The 21380-nt window shown below is 40.3% G+C and overlaps 1 protein-coding gene across 1 annotated transcript in view; it reads right to left on the bottom strand.

Moving 5' to 3' along the window:
* LOC140949133 (uncharacterized) overlaps nt 1-21380 on the bottom strand; it is a 39422-nt gene that overhangs the window by 9926 nt on the left and 8116 nt on the right. Inside the window, exons 9-22 of the mRNA XM_073398367.1 lie at nt 20293-20425; nt 19593-19702; nt 19091-19200; nt 18266-18341; nt 17542-17613; nt 12991-17082; nt 11422-11763; nt 9586-10138; nt 9236-9365; nt 7443-7818; nt 6683-6824; nt 5961-6075; nt 4306-4405; nt 315-3995 (exon numbers count right to left, since the gene is read on the bottom strand). Coding sequence (XP_073254468.1) covers nt 315-3995; nt 4306-4405; nt 5961-6075; nt 6683-6824; nt 7443-7818; nt 9236-9365; nt 9586-10138; nt 11422-11763; nt 12991-17082; nt 17542-17613; nt 18266-18341; nt 19091-19200; nt 19593-19702; nt 20293-20425 — 10032 coding nt within the window. The remainder of the gene's footprint in view (nt 1-314; nt 3996-4305; nt 4406-5960; nt 6076-6682; nt 6825-7442; nt 7819-9235; nt 9366-9585; nt 10139-11421; nt 11764-12990; nt 17083-17541; nt 17614-18265; nt 18342-19090; nt 19201-19592; nt 19703-20292; nt 20426-21380) is intronic.

The raw sequence follows: 21380 nt of genomic DNA, 5'->3' as shown, positions 1-21380 counted from the left end.
CCTGCAGTGTAATCTTTTAAATGAAAGCTACTGGGCAGAACTTTCCCGTGGTAAGGTTTATTATGTTGCACACGGTGATTCAAACTTTAGAGTCTGTAAATCAAATCCTGAAGTGTGACTATTCAAGTGAAAGCTACAGTAGCAGTAACTGTGGTACTGTTTATTGTGCTGTACAAGGTTCTAACTTTAGGTCTGTGAATGTGACGAAACTATTCAAATGAAACGAAAGGAGAATGGGACTTTTTTGCGATTTATGATTTTTTTTCGCTCTTAAATAAGGCTGACTGACTTAAACTGACAACTAAAGAACAAACCTTTACTGGTGCAGTGACTTGTGTCACTCCCTTCTGGTCCACTACTTGCTCCACTTTTTTCACTTCTCAAGTCTGATGACCCCTTAAGGGGACTTGCTGGCACTGATATACCACGATATAATGCCGAGGGCATAGATACATCCTCACCAATAGACACACCACTGTCAGATGGGCAGCTATTTGACCCCTGATAACTGCTTTGTGCTTGCAGAAGAACATCCTCCAAAGACGATACTGTTGAGGCTATGGCTTCTTCCGCAATGCGATCAAACACTGGTGACTGACCCAACAAGTTTGTCAAGTCGCAGATCGAGCTAAAGATTGTTTTTTCGACATTTGCAAAAAATACTGGATCAATAGGAGTCGACACCTGGATGTCTCCAGAGACGTCATCGGTGATGACGGCAGGACTTTGCAATGGTGGGGTGTCGATGGGGGAATCCAGAGGGCTGGAAACATGAACATCTTGCACATGCACTGTTTGTGCACCCATGGCAGGAATCTTCAGTGTTTTTTCTTCATTCAACAGCTCAGAGTCCACTGTGGAAAGTACCAAGCTGGAGACAGCGGTAGTATTCACAGGCTCTGAATTCACTGTGTTCAAGCCAAGGGGATTCTCAGTAACTGCTGAGTCCATCATGGAAGCCACAGTGGAGCAAACAGCTGTGTTTTCCACATGCGCCACTGACTTTGAGATGCCCTCTGTTACTGTACTATACTTGCTTGAAGTAGACACCACTTCTTTTCTTTTCTGCCCAAATTCAACTGATTCATCAAAGCATTCTGCAGTCTCAGGGAATGCATTATCACTGACTTCGGTTTCTTGAACAACGGTGTTTTCAAAAACATCAACGACACTGCCTTCAAGGTCAGACTCAATCTCCATTTCGCTTGTAGCTCCGTCATCTTTATCACTTCTCATATCTGTTGGAACTGGGTGCTTTATGCTTTCGACAGTTTTTTCAGTCACTTGGTTATTGTTATTGTTGCTGTCTTTTCCTTCAACTTCACTGATTTCGGAGTAAAACTGCATTAGTTCACTGACGAGTGAGTGGTCCATGAAGTTTCCATGTGACTTGTCATCGTCTGCAACAATCCCTGCAGGGCCTGATGCCTTGTTGACATTTTGCTCATCCTCAGTGCCAGGAGGGCAAATATCACCGGAACCCGCTGATGGTCGTTGTACACATCCAACTGGGAATGGCACTGGTGCTGCCTGATCAGCCCAGGAGGGAAACCTATAATTTGGCTGCTGCAGAGAAGCATGGGTTGGTACAACCCCTGCCATGGGAAGGGATCCAGGTTGATCCATTCTAGGCCACATGAAACTGGGAGGAAGAGGTGGTGGAGTTGCTGTTAAAGGATACTGAGGTGTAAACAATGCAGGTGAAGAAGCAGTAGTAGTATTCAGCGCAGTGGATTGAAGCCACGAGTCTTTCGCTACTGGATCTTTTGACGAAGCTCCATCAACAGGAGAAAGGTACTGGCTGAACTTTTCTGAACTAAAAACCGAGGTTACCACAAAAGGTGGTTGGCTAGTGTTGGCAGGAGTGGTCTCCAGTGCATCTGTATCCTCCGATCGAGTACTTTGAATGTTATTTGTCTCTTCAACTGTTATGTGTGGCTGCATATTGGTTTTGCAAACTGGTGCTGTTTCCACACCTTTATCACTCATTGAACACACCGATGGTGCAGGCTGAGGAGGAAGAGGAGGAGGAAGCGGAGGAGAAGATGAAGGAAGAGGAGGACGACAGGAAAATGACTCTTGTGCTGCTTCTTCGTCATCCAGTACTTCTGTCAAAGATGACTCTTTGTCATCAGGAGTACTCAAACTTCCTTCCCCTGTGTCAACCCCTCCTTTGTAGCCTGTCTGTGCAGTTTCCTTCACTTCTTTAGTAACTGTTCCCTGATCACCTAACATTGGTGACCCCTCTTCACCCCTTGCAGCAATGGTGGCCTCTAGTTCGGTTTGCTTCACATTTTGGCCGTGTGGCTTCTCACCAAAATCATCCTGCAACTTCTTTGATTTTAGTACCTTGCTGTAGGTTTCTGAGCACCCTTCACCTTGCTCACTAATAAATATTTTTTGCTCATTAATCCTTCTTGAGCTTGCGTCTCTTTCCTCTTGAAAATTCAAACTGGCACGGGGTTGGCTTTCATCCATGACAGGAACAAGCAACGTGTTATAACATTGAGTTACTGAGTCCTGCTTACAGATGCTCCCAACTGTCGCATCACCTGTCAGCGTTTTTTCTACAGCTAACGGATCATTTTCAAGCTGCTCTACGTGAGTGTCTGTTGCATCGCTACTTGCTTCATCAAGGGTCCTGCTGGCGAGTATCTCAACTTCCGCACCTACTTCCATGGCAGCTGAAACCTTATTATTACACACTGGATCAATGTGATCATCTTTACCAACTGCTGGATCACTTGTCCGAGTCTTCTTGGCATCCTTCTCCTCACAACCAGCTGATTGATCATTAGAGGACTTTTCATGTTTTGTGACGGCTGCCTCAAGGTCTTTAGGACTGAGTGTCTCATCTTTACCACACCTTTCCAATATTGCCAAGACTTCATTATCACAAATCAAATCAACATCATCAGATTCTTTACCAGCACCAACTGCTACATCACTTGTCAGGTTTCTTTCCACGTCCATTGCCTCACATTCACTTGCTGGATCATTTGAAGCCTGCTCTGATTTTGTGTTGGCTGCCTCCTGAGCTGCTTCATCAAAGTTCCTGCGGGTGTCTGCCTCGTCATTTCTACTCCACTCTGATGTAGGCAAAACTTCACTCTCACAAATCACATCAGTGTGATCAGCTTTACTGGCTGTGACATCAGTAGCTAGAGTTCTTTCCAAATCAATCGGCCTACATTCATTTAATTGTTCACTTGAACGCTGCTCAGCTTTGGTGTTTGTTATTCCTTTACTTCCTTCATCAAGCTCCTTGCTGGTCTGTGGCTCCTTTTTTCCACCCCTTCCTGATAAAACTGGACCTTCATTATCACAAAGCAGATCAATATGATGTGCTTCCTTACCAGCCTTATCATCATTAACAGACAAACTTCTATGTACAACTTCATTATTTACGGTGCTGGGTGAAGAGAGAGCATTACTATGTACATTGCAATTCTCAGCAGCATCCTTTGTGGTATACGGAGTTGATTCCTTAGAAACAGAACAATGAGCATCTTCTTTAAGCAAATTTGATTCAAGGTCCAAATCATCAAAGTCAAAATCAGGGCAGTCTGATAACTGCCTATCCTCCTTGTGTGGTGATTTACTACGGCTGCGACTTGACGGTCTAAGCTGCCTCCGAACTCGGCGCAACAAACGTTCAGATGAGCGCCTGTAAGTTTCTGCTGTGTACTGTACTGGGTTCTTCACACCCTTAGCACCCAAAGACAGTTTGGCTCCATGCTGCTTTCTACGCAGCCAATTGGAGAACTGGGATTTATCCATCCAAGCAAATACCATAATGTCCCACTTTCTTGGCTTGTCAGACTGCGGCAAATCATTGAGACTTGGTACCTTAGCGGTACTAGTGTTATCATGTTTAGTGCTGAGTATTCCTTTTTCCAGCTTAAATTTTTTACCAGGATTCTCATCAGTCAGAGCTGTAGACATCTCAGAGCCAGTACTTTTTCCAGTGACGTTTTGCGCGGTTGACTTTGAACCTTAAATTGAAGTAGGAGGGAAAAAACAGTGATTACAATTCTGGTAGGAAATAGGCTGTTAATTAATCTCTTTCTTAACCTCTTTGTGTAGCCATCAGCACCTAAGCATCTTAATAGTCACGACCAGTCATAGGTTGCTGACTTTCATTTTGAGTCTCTCTTTGCTAAATACAAGGTTACTAGAATCTTTGAATTAAACTGTGACGGTGCTTTTATGCGATGCTATCAGTAATTTAAATTGGTGACGGTGCTGTGCTTTGTAGAAAAAAAACACGGCCTTCAACAAGTAGCCAAGTCAAAAAATACCTGCCTTCTCCACCAACTGTTGTCATCTGATTGCGCTTCTCTTCCACATGACTCTGCCAAGGATAATATCGTGACATTCGAGTTGAAGAGTGATGTTTGTAATCCTGCAAAGTGAAAGAAATAATTATGGTGTTAAAATGAGGTTGGGACACTCTCTTGATAGAAAACAGTTTTTTTTATTTTCCTGGAGGTTTGAAAAAGCCGGATTAGCTGAGTTGGTAGAGTGCGCGGTAATTTTCAAGAGTTATAATAACTCCTGTAGAGGGGGTAAACAGTGGAGCTATTTTAACTCCAAAAAGGAGTTTAAAGAACTCTTTTTCAGGAGTAAAAGTGACCCCACATATTGAGGAGTTAAAATAACCCCAAAAAAGGAGTTATCCTGCACCTAAAATTTTTACTCCACTTTCAGAGTTAAATTAACTCCAAAAAGAGTAAAAACAACCCATGTAAGGAGTAAAAGTAACCCAATTTCGGAGTTATTTTAACTCCAGACTGGGAGTAAAAAGAACTCTTTTCCAGGAATAAAAATCACCCCAAATTCGGAGTTAAATTAGGAGTTTAAATAACCCCCAAAAAGGGGTTATCCTGTATCAAAATGTTTACTCCATTTTTGGAGTTATAATAACTCCCTAAAAATTACGGTGTGCTTAACTGCTGAGCAAGAGGTCACAAGTTTCATTTCCAGGGCTGGACCAATACTCAACTAAATGAAGAAATGAAGCTACTCTGGCTCTGATGACCACGTAAAATGGCTGTCCCACCTCCACTAGGAGACATAAAAATACTATGGTTCGTACAGATTTTTTATCTAAAATACAAGACTTTTTCCAGAATTTTTCCAAAACTATAATTTCTTTCTCCAGACTCAAGGTTATAAAATACATGTAGGTGGTCAATAGAGATGTTAAAAACGCAGGAATAAGACTTTTTCCATGCAGGCAAGATTTAATGAGATTTGACCAACACGAAAAAAATATCACTTGTGCAGCACTTGTAGCTTTCAAGAAAACTCAACACTTCTTCCCTTTTTTTCAAGACTTAACCTCTATTTTCCACAGTTTCTCCAGGTCTGGGAAATTTCTAGGCAAATTTCAAGACTTTTTCAAGAATTCAAGACTCTGTACAAACACTGAAATACTGTCTCCAGTTAATACTTTAATGCTAAATACATTGACACTCAATAAAGTGCTGTTTTTGCTATAAATTAGCTTTGCCGTTAAAGCAAAATCCCACTAGTACTTAGCAGAGACTTACCTGAGGTGCCTGTCTCACACAGACTTAAACCCCATACAATTTTCAAGAAATAGCTTTATGTCTTTAACACGTTTTTGTTGGATGTTTATAAAAGTCTTGAAGCTACAATACATTATACTCATCACATTTGTTGAAACACTGTCATCCTACACCCTCTAATGGTTGATTCACGTATTAGACAATGTTTATTACGTTTTCAAGGCTGTGCTCCAAGAAAAACGGAAGGAAGCCAAGTGCTCTGAACTTGTGAAATCCAAGGCGCCCAGCATATGATTTGTGTGAAAAAAGTAAGATTTTCTAGTAGCCCATGAGCAAAAGTTAGGCGCCACAGGCCACCAGGCGCTGCTAGAGTACAGCCCATAGAAAATAAAACAGCACGTTTAAGTTTTGGGTAATATGGATCACCTTGTGTGTGCTTCTTGAGTCTGTATGACCACTGCTTCCTTGTAAGGTACTCTGCTTTTCACTATGGCCATGTCCATAGTCAAACACCTCAGACTGAGCAAACTCGTGATCATATCTGTCGTAAACAACACAAACATAAATAAATGACAATTTAGAGGTAGAGATAGGAAGCACATTTACGTAGTGGTTCTCCTGATTTCTGGGGAAATTGGAATTTAGAAATGTTGGTTTTTAACTGGGGCAAATCACTTAACTCCATGAGACACATAAACCTTCAACTCCCAAAAGTGGCAAAGTCAAACTTCAACAAAATTTCCAAATTTCATTTAGTAAAATTCTGAAAAAATAGGACCATCCGAAAGTATTGCTGAAGAGGTTTCATTTGAATTGTAACACCACAGACTCTTGGTCAAAGATGACTCCCGGCATTATAAATGGCACTTTTGATAAAAATTGAGGTAACTTTGAAAAATCAGGCTGCTGCTTTTTTTGAAAATTTATCCAAAAGCAATCCACATTAATCTTGCCCATCCACTCTTCCATTTTGCTTTTGGGATCTTTGAAAGTTTTAAGTTGTTACTTTTATATTTCCATCAATGCTATGAACACTTGGCCCTTAGTGCTGAATCAGCCTAAATTTGTGTGATCTAGTCAATGCAAATCTTGTAAACTTAAAATATCATCGTCCTTACTGACGACTTGTGCATAGTGCATACACGTACCTGGACTTCTCTCCACTGTCATGTGAAGACACTGAGTAATAGTGATCATCGGTTAGATAAGCTTTTTCTTCCACACCCTTCTCTAGTAAGTCACGTTCTTCAGAGGTTGTAGTTTGACAGAAGAAACCTTCCTCGACTAAGGCTAAGGTAATATCAATGATAACTGTCAGAATAAAGACAAGGCAGCCAACACAAACAATAATTGGGATGGTCGTGCAATTACAAATCAAAATCTAAAACCGTTCAATAAATGAAGTCAAGGCAGTGTGATACTTGACAAGATTAAAAAAGAAGTCACTATCAAGTTCAGGAGTTTGCCACATCTCCAACTTCAGTTATTGTCGGAATGTTTCACATCAGTATGTAGGGCTCCATAGAAAGCCGCCACATTGGTACCAACAGGGAAAGTAGAGAAGGCTATGTCCCCATGGTACCAAACAAATTTTTGACTGGCTGAAAAATTTGACCTGGCACTTTGTTCAAACAGGACCATTAAATATTTTCGTCCTGTTCACAGGGAACTTAGAATAGATAGGCGTATAACTTTTGGTACAGTTAGGGTGGATCCGTGTAAACGGAACGCCTAAAAGCACAAATCTTCATCCGGTTGAACATTTTTGTTCGGTGAATGTAGCCAACATCAGTATCCAGTGGAAAAGTACAGTGTGTTAGGGAAACCAATTTCAGTTATCTAGCAGACCAAGACTCATCCATTGGATAGCGTTATCCACCTTTTGAGCAAAGAGGCCAAGTTACTTACTCGGCCAAGGTGCTTGTGTTGCATCCTCCCTAATACTCCTTTCCTCAATGCCATACGACACTTGATCTAGCTGAATTCCAGAGTGCAGTTGGTCATCAAGGTAAGACAAATTAGTTATAGGTGGCAAGTCATCAGCTCCAGTCGCTTGTGGATCCTCAGCAATTATAGGAACACCCAAAGCAGGGACAGCTGGCTTGGCCATCTCATTGTTTCCTAATGGTGCCGCCCAGAAGCCTAGGCTTGGATGAGTGAAGTCTACAGCAGGAATTGCTGTTTCTGGAGTGTCTGGTGTAGCTGGACGTTCATCTTCTGAACTGAGTCTCCCTGGGCTGATGTCTTCAAGGTCACTATACTCTATGTCAGCAAGAGGGTTTTTCTTTGTATTTCAAAAAAAATAGAAAAAAATCAAATAGAGTGTACGATTAGATCAAGTAGGCCTAAAACTCTCAGAATTATGAGTCACTCATAACATAATCACTGCAGAAATTGCTTAATACAGTCAACTCCCTTGATTGCGGACACTGTAGGAACATTGAGGTAGTGTCCTCATTTGCGAGAGTCTGTAACAGCGAGAGTTTACTTCAGTCAAACGTCTGTAGTTTATTTTTGTTTGGGATTTAGATGCTGTCCACTTTATCGAGGCATCCGCAAGGCGAGAGTTGACTGTAGGTGGTGACATGAACTACATAGAGCCCTTCCGAACACCAGTATAGAGCGGTTTTCACTTGACTGTCGTAAAACCAAAACCAAAGTAAATACACTAGCCAACCAAAGGGCGTAGTAAAACCAAAACCAAAACCAAAACCAATCCCTTTCGACAGTCAAGTGAAAACCGCTCTAATACCACACACTACAAGAGTGTTATCTAAAGTACAATCCACTTGTCAAAAACATGTCGCTCCCTATTCAGCATCTAAACCACATAAAATATATGGTTGATGATCGTTAAGGTGCCTTTATTCTAGCACAGCATTGTGGGCTCTGAGAAAACTGTCTCCTCACAAGCGATCCTGAGCCATGCAAACATAACAGCAGAGTGCAACCTTAATTGTTGTCTCTCCTAGAGTTAATATTGTGAAAAAAGGTAAGCAGTTCTAATTTTGAGTCTGTAGATAAAATACCAATTATTTAAATAAAACCAGTTTGGCAGCACTTTTAGACTGTATTTGTCAGCATGCACAGAAAGGCATGTCCGATAGCCCAGGGCTAGTAGATTTTGCTACTGGGCTAGTGAATTCTGTTCTTAAGTTGCCCGAGGGGAAAGTGAAGTTTTTTTGGGCCAGGGGAATTCAAATTACAGAAGAACTGTAATCAATCCTGCTCATCAAAAATATTGTAGGGCTAGTTTAAATGACTCTTGGGCTGGTAAATGCCAGCCCGAATGGCAAGCTTTAAAACAGACTTGCTTTGCACACTGATAGTTTTGCTCATTTGGTATCAACACAAACCAGATTTAGGATTTTGGGCAGTTTGGAATGATAGCATTATCAACACTGTAAACTGTAGCGAATTATCTAATCAGGGTACAAAGAAAATCATTTTTACGATGGCAAGCTGAAGGTAGCATTTACTAGCCCAGACGTCATTTCAACTAGCCCCAAAAGCTTTTTGACGAGCAGAATTGATTTCACAGTTCTTCTGTTATTCGAATTCCTTAAAAAACATCACTTGCCCGTCGGGCAAGTTAAAAACAGAAGTCACTAGCCAAATCGCAAAATCCACTAGCCCCGGGCTATCGGACGCTACTTTCTTTGCGGGCTGCTAATTCATGAAAGGAAGCTACTCATCATTACTTGTTGTGACAGTTGCCTTTCTTCAGGTGTTTTAGGAAGGTCTGACTTCTCTTGTTCAACCTTTCCCTTCTCAGGACTGGGATCTAAGCCAAAATGCAACATCATGATTACTTTTAAAAATACACCGCACCTAAAAAAACATGTTGTGGCTTTTAATATCAATTTTAATAATACTCCTCTTTTCGTACACATATCACTTGGAAGGAATAAAAGAGAATTAAAAGTGTAAGAAGGCAGGAATGCTTAAAAAGCTGCCTAAGTTTCTGGTTCACACCAAAAATAAATTTTGATGTGTGGAACTACAAAACAAAAAGCAGTGACAAAGAGAAAGAATTCAATCAATGTTTTACCATTGCTGAACAGTACAATCCTCACTTTTTTTTTCAATACCATCCAAGTACATGCTTTGTAATATCATTTTGCACTGACCTTGTAATATAGTTATCTTCAATGATGGTCCTTTTGTTGTTTGATTACTAACAACAATCCTTGAGGAGACTTTCTTTTCTCTCGAGTGATCACGCTTAGATCGCTGACGCCTCTCACTGGATCTTGACCTGTCTCTGCTAGACTTCTTTGTACTGTCCACAGGACTATGTTGCTCTGGGGACCGTCTGTGTCTTCTCCGCACATGACTATCGGGTCTTCTTCGTTTAGATGGAGTAGTACGTTCTTCTGAGTCACTTCCCTCTGTTGTACTGTTGTGCCTTCTTCTTTTCTGAGAGGGTTGGGTAACCACAGAAACACGACTCTTAATAACAGAAGTTGAACTATCTCCCTCATCACGTACAGTCTTTGGTCTAGGTTCCCTTGGAGCAGCTGTTGCATCAGGATATGTCTTCTGGGCAGCCTCTGTTGTTTTGGAATGATGCTGTTTGAAGTTAATACCAACAGAGCAATATCCTGGAGTAAACAAATAAACATTATGATGGAATGATAATTAAAAGTACCACTGGCTATGAGAGCTACACCCTTTCAATTATTATTATAAAGCTCTTATGGTACCACAACAATGCAAGTGTCTGGAGTGTTACAAAAAGGAACCAATTTAATGAAGATTGCTGCTGTGATTCCAAAAAAACCTTCTTATGTACAAACTCTTCTCAAGTGATCACAGTTTGTCACATGATCTCCTACTATAAAAAATTGTTCAAGTGACCAAATGTATGAAGGGTCCTTGTTGAATGTTAGAGCAAGACGCTGGATTTCAACGACCTTCCCTATTCTCCTTATATTAGTGAATTAAACGTTTGAATAACTTTTGAAGATACCTGAGCTAGCTGAAGGTTTGAAACAGTTTCAGGTTGGCAATGAAGGGAAACTCAGTCAGTGGGTTTACCAGTAACCCACTTACAATAAACTACTGACATCCTAACATTTGGATTCTTTGGTGTAATGCCTCAAGTGTCACCATGCAAAGGAAATCTACGCTGCAGTAGTTTTCCCTGTCACTGTTTATTGTGTTCTACAAAAGCAGGGCTGTATTAAGAGGCGGAGGCCAAGGATTTCCCCCTACTACTATGAATGTGGCTACCCTGGCTACCTGGCTACAATATTTGTATTCAGCGGTGATTTTTAATTCGAAACTGGACTATTAAATGAGAGAATTTGACAACAGATGAAAGCATTATTTTTCCCTTGGGTGATCATTGTATAAATCCTCATATCTTTTTCTCTTGATGATGTATGGATATTGTTAGGAGAAAGCTAATGTTGGTCCAAAAAAAGATCCTTGTGTCCCTATTTTAAGCTGCATTGCAGGGGTTATTCAAAAGCAACAGCAACTGGCAAAAATCGCTGTTTAGCTGTCACAGAAGCATAGGCCAATCTCTGGAAAAATGCTTAGAGGGATACTAAATCCTTTGTATTTGCTTCACCGCACTTAAGTTGAAAAAACAAACACATGATATAAAATTATACAATGAAGCCAATGTGGGTTAAAGTTACCATCCTCATGGTAATGCAGTTTTCAGGACCACCAAATAAAAATTTTCCCAGGGGAAGACTTCCACAATGGAAGAGAGGCAATATTATAAGTGGCTGTGCCACATGAAAGGTGCTCTGTGTCTTTTAATCTAATGTATTACTGTTTACTTATTATTTTTCCCCTTCTCTTTTAAAATTTTCTGGAGAACCCTAATTAAAGTACTCTCTTGTTGTCAATAGATGTAAAGTGGATACAATACCAGGAAGGTCTCTTTCTGGAGTGTCACCATCTGAGGTGTTACTGACATTGTCCCATCTAGTCTTTCTGGATAAGCCTGTGACACGCGGCACAAGTGATCCATTATTTTTCTTTGATTCCTCGGATGACTCAGCAGAAATTTCTTCTTGAGTGCCAGCTCCCCCTTGTTCACTTGGTGCCAAGGCAGATGATCTTCCACCGCTCGTGTCCTTCTCTTTCTCACTCTCACTTCCACCCAAGTCAAGGAGTTGAACAATGCGCAATCCACTCTCCAGGTGAGTGGTTTGTTCACTTGTGGTACTTTCCTCTCCACTAAAGAGCAGTTTTTCTTCCTTTGCCCTACCTGGATTCAAATTTTTGCGGATGAAACAATATTAGCAAGGAAATGGGAGGAGCAAAACCTCAAGATAGTACCAAAGGAGTCAACCTTTGAAAAGGAAATTTTAAAGCTATGTATTAACAATCCAAAGGAGACAGATAACTGACTTAAATTGATGTCATTACTATAGTTACCAAGATTGTAAACAATGAAAACCTGTTGTTGATTTGTTGATTAAACAAGTTAAGGCCACTTTGCAAGTAAGAGATGTCATACATAAAATATAAACTAATCTACAAAATCTGTTTCCTTTTATGATGCAAGAATAGCAATGCATAGACATTAAAACTGTTAGCAGTTATGGGAAATAAAGATCACGAGAATTGTTTTAATAAATTAGACTAAAACAAAATCAAACTGACTAACTATTTCGTCTGGGGAAACGTAGTTCTGAATAGGACTGCTGTTGACAGTGACTGACGTTTCAACAACCTGTGAGGTAGTCATCTTCAGAGTCAAAGTGAGTTATATCATGTCAGTTGATGGTATTAAACTCTGGTTATTGACCTGATTGGTCAATTCAGTCGCGATGTTACCAGCACCATACAAACGACTTATTGATGGACTCAAGCAAAACTAACTACAAGAGAATGATTGGGCAACTGACAATTTGACTCAAAATAAATGACTGTTTAACTATGATAATAGATGGATCGAAATGCACCAATGACTTTACGAGTATTCATAGCAAATAACATCAAGGCTTAACTGACAGACGACCAATAACATCACAACTTAATTGACCAATCAGGTTAATACCATCAACTGAAGTGATACAACTCACTTTGACTCTGAAGATGACTACCGCATACGTTGTCAAAGCGTCAGTCACTGTCACTGTTGTTGGTTCTGTCAACAACAGTCCTATTCTGGACTACATTCAACCAGACAATCATGCTCAACCTACTTATGAAATCACTCCTGGGTTCAAACCTTTCACAGTTTGACTAAACATTGTATTAATCGATTCTATTAACTTAACAACAACGGAAAATATACAAACTAAAATATACATTACATTTAAAAATAAGCAAAACCACATTACACTAATACAACATCAAATGTTACGTGAAAGTAACTCCAGAGAAACTATGCCTGTCTTTTCTACATGTGCAGTAAGTTGCCTTTCAAGTTCTTTCTGTTGCTGCCTGTCTGCCTCCACAACCTAACAACATCGTCAAATTATCCCACCTTCATCCATGTGAACATCAGGCTCAGGGATATCAGGTTTGTCTGGTTCATCCTGTTTGCATGGATTCTCTGGCTCTTGGTTTGTCATACTTGTCTCTGGCTGTGGTTCTGAAGCATTGCTTCTCAGAATGTCATAGATTTTTTTAACAGCTTTGATGCTTGTTTGCTCTGCTTCAGTAACATAATTTGTTACTAAGGAAGTAGGAAAGGATATGTTTTCTTCCACAAGCTGATCTCTGTTTTGAGTTTTAAGCACATTACTGCTCTTGTTACTGGAAGACTCTGTGGACATTACTGTGGATTGAAAGGAGGACATTTGACTTTCCCCGTAAGAATTTTTTGGGTGGTGGGCTTCACTGATCATCTTCCTTGGTACAAAATTGTCTCCATCGTTCATTTTGGCAGATTTTTCTTCATCTACACCATCAACAACAGGCAATTCCTGTTCACTTTTACTGCTAAGAGCATCTGAAGTCACCATCGGGCTTGCTTGCTGGGCTTCACTGATCCTCATCCTTGATACAAAATCGTCTCCATCTTTCATTTCGGCACATTTGTCTTCTTCTACACCATCAACAACAGACAATTCCTTTTCACTTTTACTGCTAAGAGCATCTGAAGTCAACATCGGTTCAAGTGGTGTTTCTTCGTGCATATGTGTCTCATCCACCTGTAAATTGTTGAAGTCTTTTATTTGGTTTTTATCCCTTGGTTGTTCAAAATGATCAGCACTCAACTCCTTCCCAGCATCTGTACCTAGGGCGTCCTCTTCACTTGTTTTCTCTTCAGTGGCACTAACTGTTTTCAATTTGTCACTTTCTGAGACACACTCATCACTTATATCTGATGTGTTTAAAATATGTTCCTTCACCTCGTAAACTTCCAAAGAGGGTTTGTTGACAGAATTTTCTTCTTTGGGGTTCATTTCATCAGAATTTTTCTTTTGAAGCACACTTTTCTCTACCTTTTTATTGTCTCTTTCCCCTTTAGCACCATCATCACTTCTTGAATACCGTTTTACTGGATCAGAGCTTTTATGAGACGATGATGGCACTGATCCATTTGCCTGTTTTTGCACTGAATTGTGATGAAGTGGCATTCTACCCAAATTGGCATCCGACACAGCTGGGGTCTTCACTGGAGCAAGCCAAAAACCTGTAGGACGTTGCTGAAAAGACATTTGCTGAAAAAATGGGGCCATTGGGGTCCCTGAAATTCCACCCAGTTGGGGTGGCAAAGGTACCATATTAGGTAATGAAGGGGGACGCATAAAAGGCATTCGCTGTGGTGTTGCTGGTGGAACACCAAATCTCAGAGCTTCCACTGGTGGAAATCCAAATTGTTGTGAAGTGTTTGCTTGTTGTACTGTTAGGGGGTTTACTTGTGGTGAAGGACCCAACTGCTGTACAAAAACAGGTGGCCTGACAATAGTAAGAGGATGTGAAGGCCTTGGAAGAGATGCTGGGGGAATGTTCACTGCAGGTTGACGAGGATGGGGGAATGGCAACCCTTGAGCAGGTGGTGTCCATTGTTGACCTGGCAGTGTCGGTGGAAACATTCGAGGGGATGGTGATACATTAGTGGGTACCGAGTCCAAGCTGTTTCTCCTCTGAACATTTCCAGGGAATGCTGGAGGTTGAGGGACTGTAAATAAAGGACTGTCTACAGGAGGCCTCACTCCAAGTGGAACAGAAGTGGGCAGGCTCCCAATTCTAGGTGGCATAGAATTAATGGCTGGTGGATATAATCCATGTGGTATAGTGGTTGGAGGTGCATTTGCTGGAGGTAAAGTGGTAGCCATAGGAAGAGCTGGAGGTGGTGGAGCAACAGATGTTGGTGTTAAAACAGGGCTAGCTGGAACCGGAGGAACAAAAGGCATTGGGGTACTAGATGGTGTTGATGAGGTGGGATTAATGCCAGGGATGGAAGGAGCAGATCCACTTGAGGGAGTTATTGACAATGATTGACCATGAAACCCAACAGGTGATACTGGACTTCTGAATGGACCTTGTGGAAAAGGAGGGCTGAAAGGAAACGATGATGGAGCTGGAGTGGAATTCACAGGAGTCGCGGGAGCTGCCTTAGAAGATGCCACTGGATTATATCTCCCTTTTGAAGACACCACAGTTATGGGGCTAACTGAACCGGATATGCAGGGTGGAGAAAGGGGACTAAGATCCATAGCAACTGGTGAATCTATGGACCCTTTATCCCTATTTACCTCCCCAAGATCAGGCTTGTCTCTGTTATCTAATTTTGTTTCATCAGGAACATCTGTTGGTTTTTGTTCAGATGACTTGCTGCTGTTGATCCCTTGCCCTGAAGAAGGTTCATTTCTATTTCTGGGTTTTAAGATCAGCTTTAACTTAGGTGCTTTGGATGTCGGACCAGCGTTTGAGGGTGGGCTTTTCAGCATTTCTAAAGATTTTGATGAGATGGCTGGGAAAGAGTCATCTGAAAGTTCTGGTATTGGACTCTGTACAACTGCTTTTTCAGGCTTTTCTACAGGGGCATCATTTTTCTCTAAATCCTTGGAAATCCTGGCCTTTTTCTTTTCAGGTCTTTCCGATGACTCTTGCCTCTTTTCTTTCCTTGTTTCCTTATGTTCTTTCCTTTGAAGCAATGCGACTCTTTCTTTGACAGATAGCTTCTCCTTGTCCTTTGGGACACTTAAGTTACCTTTCTTCGGGGACTTCCCATCATTTTTTCTTACAGCAGTGACCAACTTACCCTCATCTTTTTTTGCATCATCAGCAGTGATTGTCTTTGACTCTTCCTTTTGTTTCAGTATTTCTAAAGCTTTTCTTGTACCATCATTGACACTAACTTGATAAGCCAAGTCCTTGTGCTTTGAAAGCTGTAATTTCCCCAAAACACTTCTAACAAAATCATCATTCACTTGATAATTGACTTGCTGATTTGTCACTGATGAAGTTGATGTTGAGACAGAAGAAGAAATCACACCTTGTGCCATTAGTGCATTCTGTGCATTATATGGCATACTGTCATTACCTTTGACTGGATTAGGAGATTCTAATTCTGGGCTAGGTTCACCATCAACTGAATGTCTCTTGAGTCTGGGGTCCTCTCTATGTTCTACTTTCTTTGTCACCAGGGTCACAAGAGGTGGTCTGGTGTCCCGCTCCCCTATACTGCTGTCACCTTTCAGTTGCCTCAATACTCCATCATCAGTTTGTGTCCTAGCAAATGCTCTCTGTTGCTCTGCACTTCCTGTCCAGTCCTCTCTATGTTCTCCTTTCTTTGTCACCAGGGGCACAGGAGGTGGTCTGGTGTCCCGCTCCCCTATACTGCTGTCACCTTTCAGTTGCCTCAATACTCCGTCATCAGCTTGTGTCCTAGCAAATGCTCTCTGTTGCTCTGCACTTCCTGTCCAGTCCTCTCTATGTTCTACTTTCTTGGTCACCAGGGGCACAAGAGGTGGTCTGGTGTCCTGCTCTGGTGTTCGGTGGTCACCTTTCAATTGCATGGATATTCCATCATCAGCTTGTGTCCTAGCAAATGCTCTCTGTTGCTCTGCACTTCCTGTCTGATCCTCTCTATGTTCTGCTTTCTTTGTCACTAGGGGCACAAGAGGGGGTCTGGTGTTCTGCTCCCGTACTCTGCTGTCACCTTTCAATTGCACGGATATTCCATCATCAGCTTGTGTTCTGGCAAATGCTCTCTGTTGCTCTGCACCTCCTGTCTGACAAATTTGCACATCTTGAATGAACTTATTTTGTGACATTACTGCTTGTTGTTCTCTAGTCTTTGGAATGCTAAGTAAAAGAGAAGGCAGCTTATCAGCTGTTTTAGCTGTACCAACAGGAGCTGAGTGGTGTAAGGGATGCGGTCTACTAAGCCAGTTTTCGACTGCATTTTTCCATGATGCTGTTTGCTCATTTGTTAACTCCTTAACAAACTCTGGTCCTTTAGAATCCTGTGAAGTCCTGTCCTGGGGTACTACAGAGTCCAGGCTCAGTCTTTTCTGTTCAGTGGGGATCTCTCTGATATCACTAAAACATCTTTTCAGCTCATCTTGAATTTGAATGACTGTCTTTACTTCTCTGGAGCTGTCCTCTCTCACTGAAGGGTCTTTAAATAAAAAGGGAAGATACAAAAAAGGTTGAGATAAATAATAAGAGATAGTATCCTCATTAAACACTGTTTCCTTGATCCAACACAATATTATGACCTGGACAGCAAAAACTTTTTTAACTGGCTAATGCATTAAATTCAGCAAGCTACTCTAACTTGGAAAATGAGTCAAATAGAACAAAAATAGGAAGATTTCAGGATATATGACTGGCTACTCTCCCTGAGAGACCAGTCTCTTCAGTCCTGGACACAGGGGATCAAACCTATGATCTCTCCCTCTACAGATCAGCACCCTGCCTTCCATGGTCTAACAAAGAGTAAGCACTAATTTCAAAAATAAATACAGGATGTGAGTTACTGCATAGCGATATAACCACTCTCTAGATGAAATTTTGAAACTAAAGTTTTCCTTTTGGCAATATTTGGCAGTGCAAGGGTTAATAATACCTATCTCACCTTTGGATTTTTTCTGTGTATTTACAAAAAGAAGAACATGAAGAGCTGCAGGAGAATCTACTGTGGTGATTCCTATGAGATAAAATAAATAAACACATTAATTTAAAAAAGGAAAAGCACACAAAAAACACTTGCGTTGATGTTCCCAATAATAATTGTATGTTACACCTGCAAGACCATTGTGAGGGTGAATACTGGAAAGAGGAAACAGACCACAGGTTGTTTCAGAACTTTCAAACTATTATACAAGAGAAAGAAGAGTGCAGTTGGTCTCTCCTTTCATTTACTGGTTGCTCAGACCTTGTCCCATTCTAATCTTTTACTTCCATGCCAAAACAGCAAATTTTGAGGACGAAACCAAATAGCTGTTACAAGTAGAAACTACAATCAGGGACAAAAGTAGTTGACACACTTGTTTAAAACGGGTGCTTTTAACAAACATTTCATTCATTTATTATTTCATTCCTTTTAAACGCCGTAAATCCCCCGACCCCCTGAATCAATGTTGTCTGAAGTAAAAAAAAGACTTGAGGGTCCAAAATTCAACATTGATTTTGGGGGGAAGGGGTTGGGGTAGACAGGGGAAGGGGATAAGTATATCCACTATGCAAAAAGGGGCCATTTTACGGAAGTGTGTCAACACTTTTGTCCCTCATTGTAGCTGTGCTATTACCATCTGTGTCAGAAAATGTGCTTCACATAAAATGGAATAAAGCAAACTTACCAAGATCCAGAGTGACTTGAGAGGTGGGTATAAGGAAAATGACTCTGTTAGCATCAGGACATTTAACAATACCAGCCTGCAATTTGAGACAAAGTTGAGAGACAATGTTGAAAAGTTAGACACATACATCTGTTCATTAACACAAACTTAATACATCTTCAATTAGCAATCTTGAAAACCAAGGCAACCCAATGTCTCCCATATAATGTCCTGTCATATAATCATCATCGCTGGCTTTCAAATCGTGAGGGACTTGGTATATAAATGTATTATGGGATTATTAAGTAAATAAAGTCGAAGTTCTCCTTGCGACCACTCTTGTAAGCGACCAGCTCTAGTCACAACAACCTCTGTGAAACCAGATGCAGCAGATGCTATGTTAGTTAATTTATTATTAACTTTGAATCAACAAATTTTTCTAACAGGACTTAACTATAAAAGTTAACGTTAAAAAAGGATGATGTTTCGATCATCAAGCGGTCATTTTCTAGTTCCGGTTAACAAGTAAAAAATCAGCATGTGCTTATATTTTGAGTGAAACAATGCAACTCAATCCGTGTGAAGTTATTTGTTTGATTATTTCACTTTTACATATCTTTTATCGTTCTTAGCATCACTTTTACTGTTTACTGTGTTATCTTTGCTTCTTTTGATTATATAAATACTTGACAGCTTTTAAGTCAGTATCTCATAAGTCCATTCACAAGTGTATATAAACACATGCTACTTTTTTTACTTGTTATTCTGAACTTGAAAATGACCGTCAGAGGGTCCAAACCTTGTTCTTTTTTAATGTTTACATTTGTAGTTAAATTATTAACTTACCCAATTTCTTTCTTGAAAAAACTTGACAAGTTTTTTTATCTTTCCATGATCGTCTTCCACTGGGAGTAGATCACAGTGCAAAAAGAAACTTTTATCACCAGCCATGGATGCTACAAAATATTAATTGATTTTAAAGCAATAATTATAAATAATAGTGTTAGAACTAACTGAAAGCATGCAATTTCACCTGCCTCTTGGGATCAGACTCAAAATATTAACGTTAAAATTTCCAGGACTGTCTACGATTCTCTGATGTGCATTGGTGGCTCAAAAACAAAGGGATGACATGGGTGGACCTTGGAAGTTCCTTGGTTGTAAATGCACAACCCTCTCCCCCACCCTTGCAAAAAAAAACCTCTTTTCCCATACCTAACTCCATATCCAAGATTTACACTACATATTATTCTGATCAACATAACTTACATTGTATTACAAGTAGAGCAAAAAGGATGTTCATAAAAACCAAAATACTCCACAATTAATGATCATACTATTAACTCACCTTTACAGATTTTTGTTTCTACTGGAGGACCAGCACGAAAAAGTGGGAAGGTTAAGAGTGGCCTCAGCTGATCAAAGGAGATTTTCTCTTTCATCACAATCTTTTCACCACTAAAATACAAACAAAAAATTGAAAGTGGAAATCAAAGAGGAATTATTTATGTACCCAGGTTTTCTCTCTGTCTAGTGTAAACTGCTTGATAACATCTTTTACTGTGCTGTGTTTTAGTTGCTGTAAGTTACTGCTTACAGGGAGGCATTCAGTTGTCACTTGCCAGATTATTTTTTGTTTTGATGTAACAGGTCAAAATTTCAATCATGTAAAAATGTTTTGACCTAGGTTGAATCTCCATTTCCTTTGTCTCCTAGCCCTACTTATTCGTGAATTAGGACTAGGAGAAAAAGAAAATTTAGAATCAACCTAGGTTAAAAGATTTTAACCTGAATTTAATTTTGACCTGTAACACTGACGCTGCCCAGCTATGTGGGTAGTGAGAAAACAAAATTGTAAATTCTGAATGATCAATAAAAATGAAATGAAAATGTGTTTGTTAGAATGACTTACAATAATATTTGACCAGGAGTGGGCGGGAGGGACTTGTAATGGAAAAAGAAATCATCAAAATGCTTCTGTAAATGACAAACACAATGCCACATAACTAAAAGGAGAAAGATGATGTTCATGTTAAGTATGAACTTACATGTCAAAAGGGAGTTTGATTTTCTGGAAAGAGTGGCAGACAAGCTGAGCGTTGGCCAAGATCCTATCCTTGTTGGAAATCTTTCCAGTCCACAGAACATGGCTGGTTCTTCCCTGTCTGTTTTCCACAATTCCTGGTAATGGTGAGGGACAATATCAGTTACACACTAACACAAATTGATAATGCAGAACAAGGGAATGTCTCAAGTAACTCCTTACACAAGTGTCAACAATCCACCAGCACAACAAGTTTGGTGATCTGCGTTTGACAGTCAAGTGCCAAGATGTAGTGCTTATTAGTTGTTTTTATGGTCTTTCTACAGCTACGTGAGATAAACACCTGCATGAAATACCATTTATGCTCCATTTTCTTAATAACTCCTTTCTTTGGGTTTAAAGCCTTGAGATGTGTCATGTACCCTCAAATTCCAATGCAACAGTTCGGCCATTAGGACAAGATTCAACTAAAGGTATTTTGCATATCCTCAAAAACTAGACACCCATAACAGCTTCCTTGTACTTTTTTCCACTTGAAAAGTCAGCACAGTTATTTTTATTGAAGGAGGTGAAGCCCTCTCCCAGTCGCAAAATGATAAAACTTCTAACAATGTGATGACCTGTTCCGCCACTACGACATTCTCACTAAAAATAACAACAGCTATTCCATTTTCTGTCAAAATGAAGTTGGTCCACACACGTACAATCCTTAGTATTGAGAAAATCTTGTCCTGAAAGTCATCCTTGTCTTAAAAACTAAAGGTCACTAATATGCATTCAGTGAAAACTAAACATGATGATGCTGCAAAATTCCCGAGAGTCAAACATTAAAGGGACTGGTTCACGATAATGCGCATGCGCGCCGTTTGTCTCTTCAGAATAAATTTGTCGGGTCAACACTAAATTTGAAATCGCCACTACCGGTACAATAATTGAAAATCCTTCGTTTTATTCCGACATCCGTCGCTTTGGCTGGTCTAGTTATACTTCAGTAGGGGTGATTAACGTGTGGTTGTGTCGTTTGACTGGTTGCATTTTAAGAAGATGCAAAAAATAATGTTTCGATCATGGAGGTTCAGAAGAGCATCGTGG

Source organism: Porites lutea, chromosome 9 (assembly GCF_958299795.1).
Source record: "Porites lutea chromosome 9, jaPorLute2.1, whole genome shotgun sequence".
NCBI lineage: Eukaryota > Metazoa > Cnidaria > Anthozoa > Scleractinia > Poritidae > Porites > Porites lutea.
Note: the sequence above shows the minus strand (reverse complement) of the source record. Positions and strands in the feature narration are given on the sequence as shown.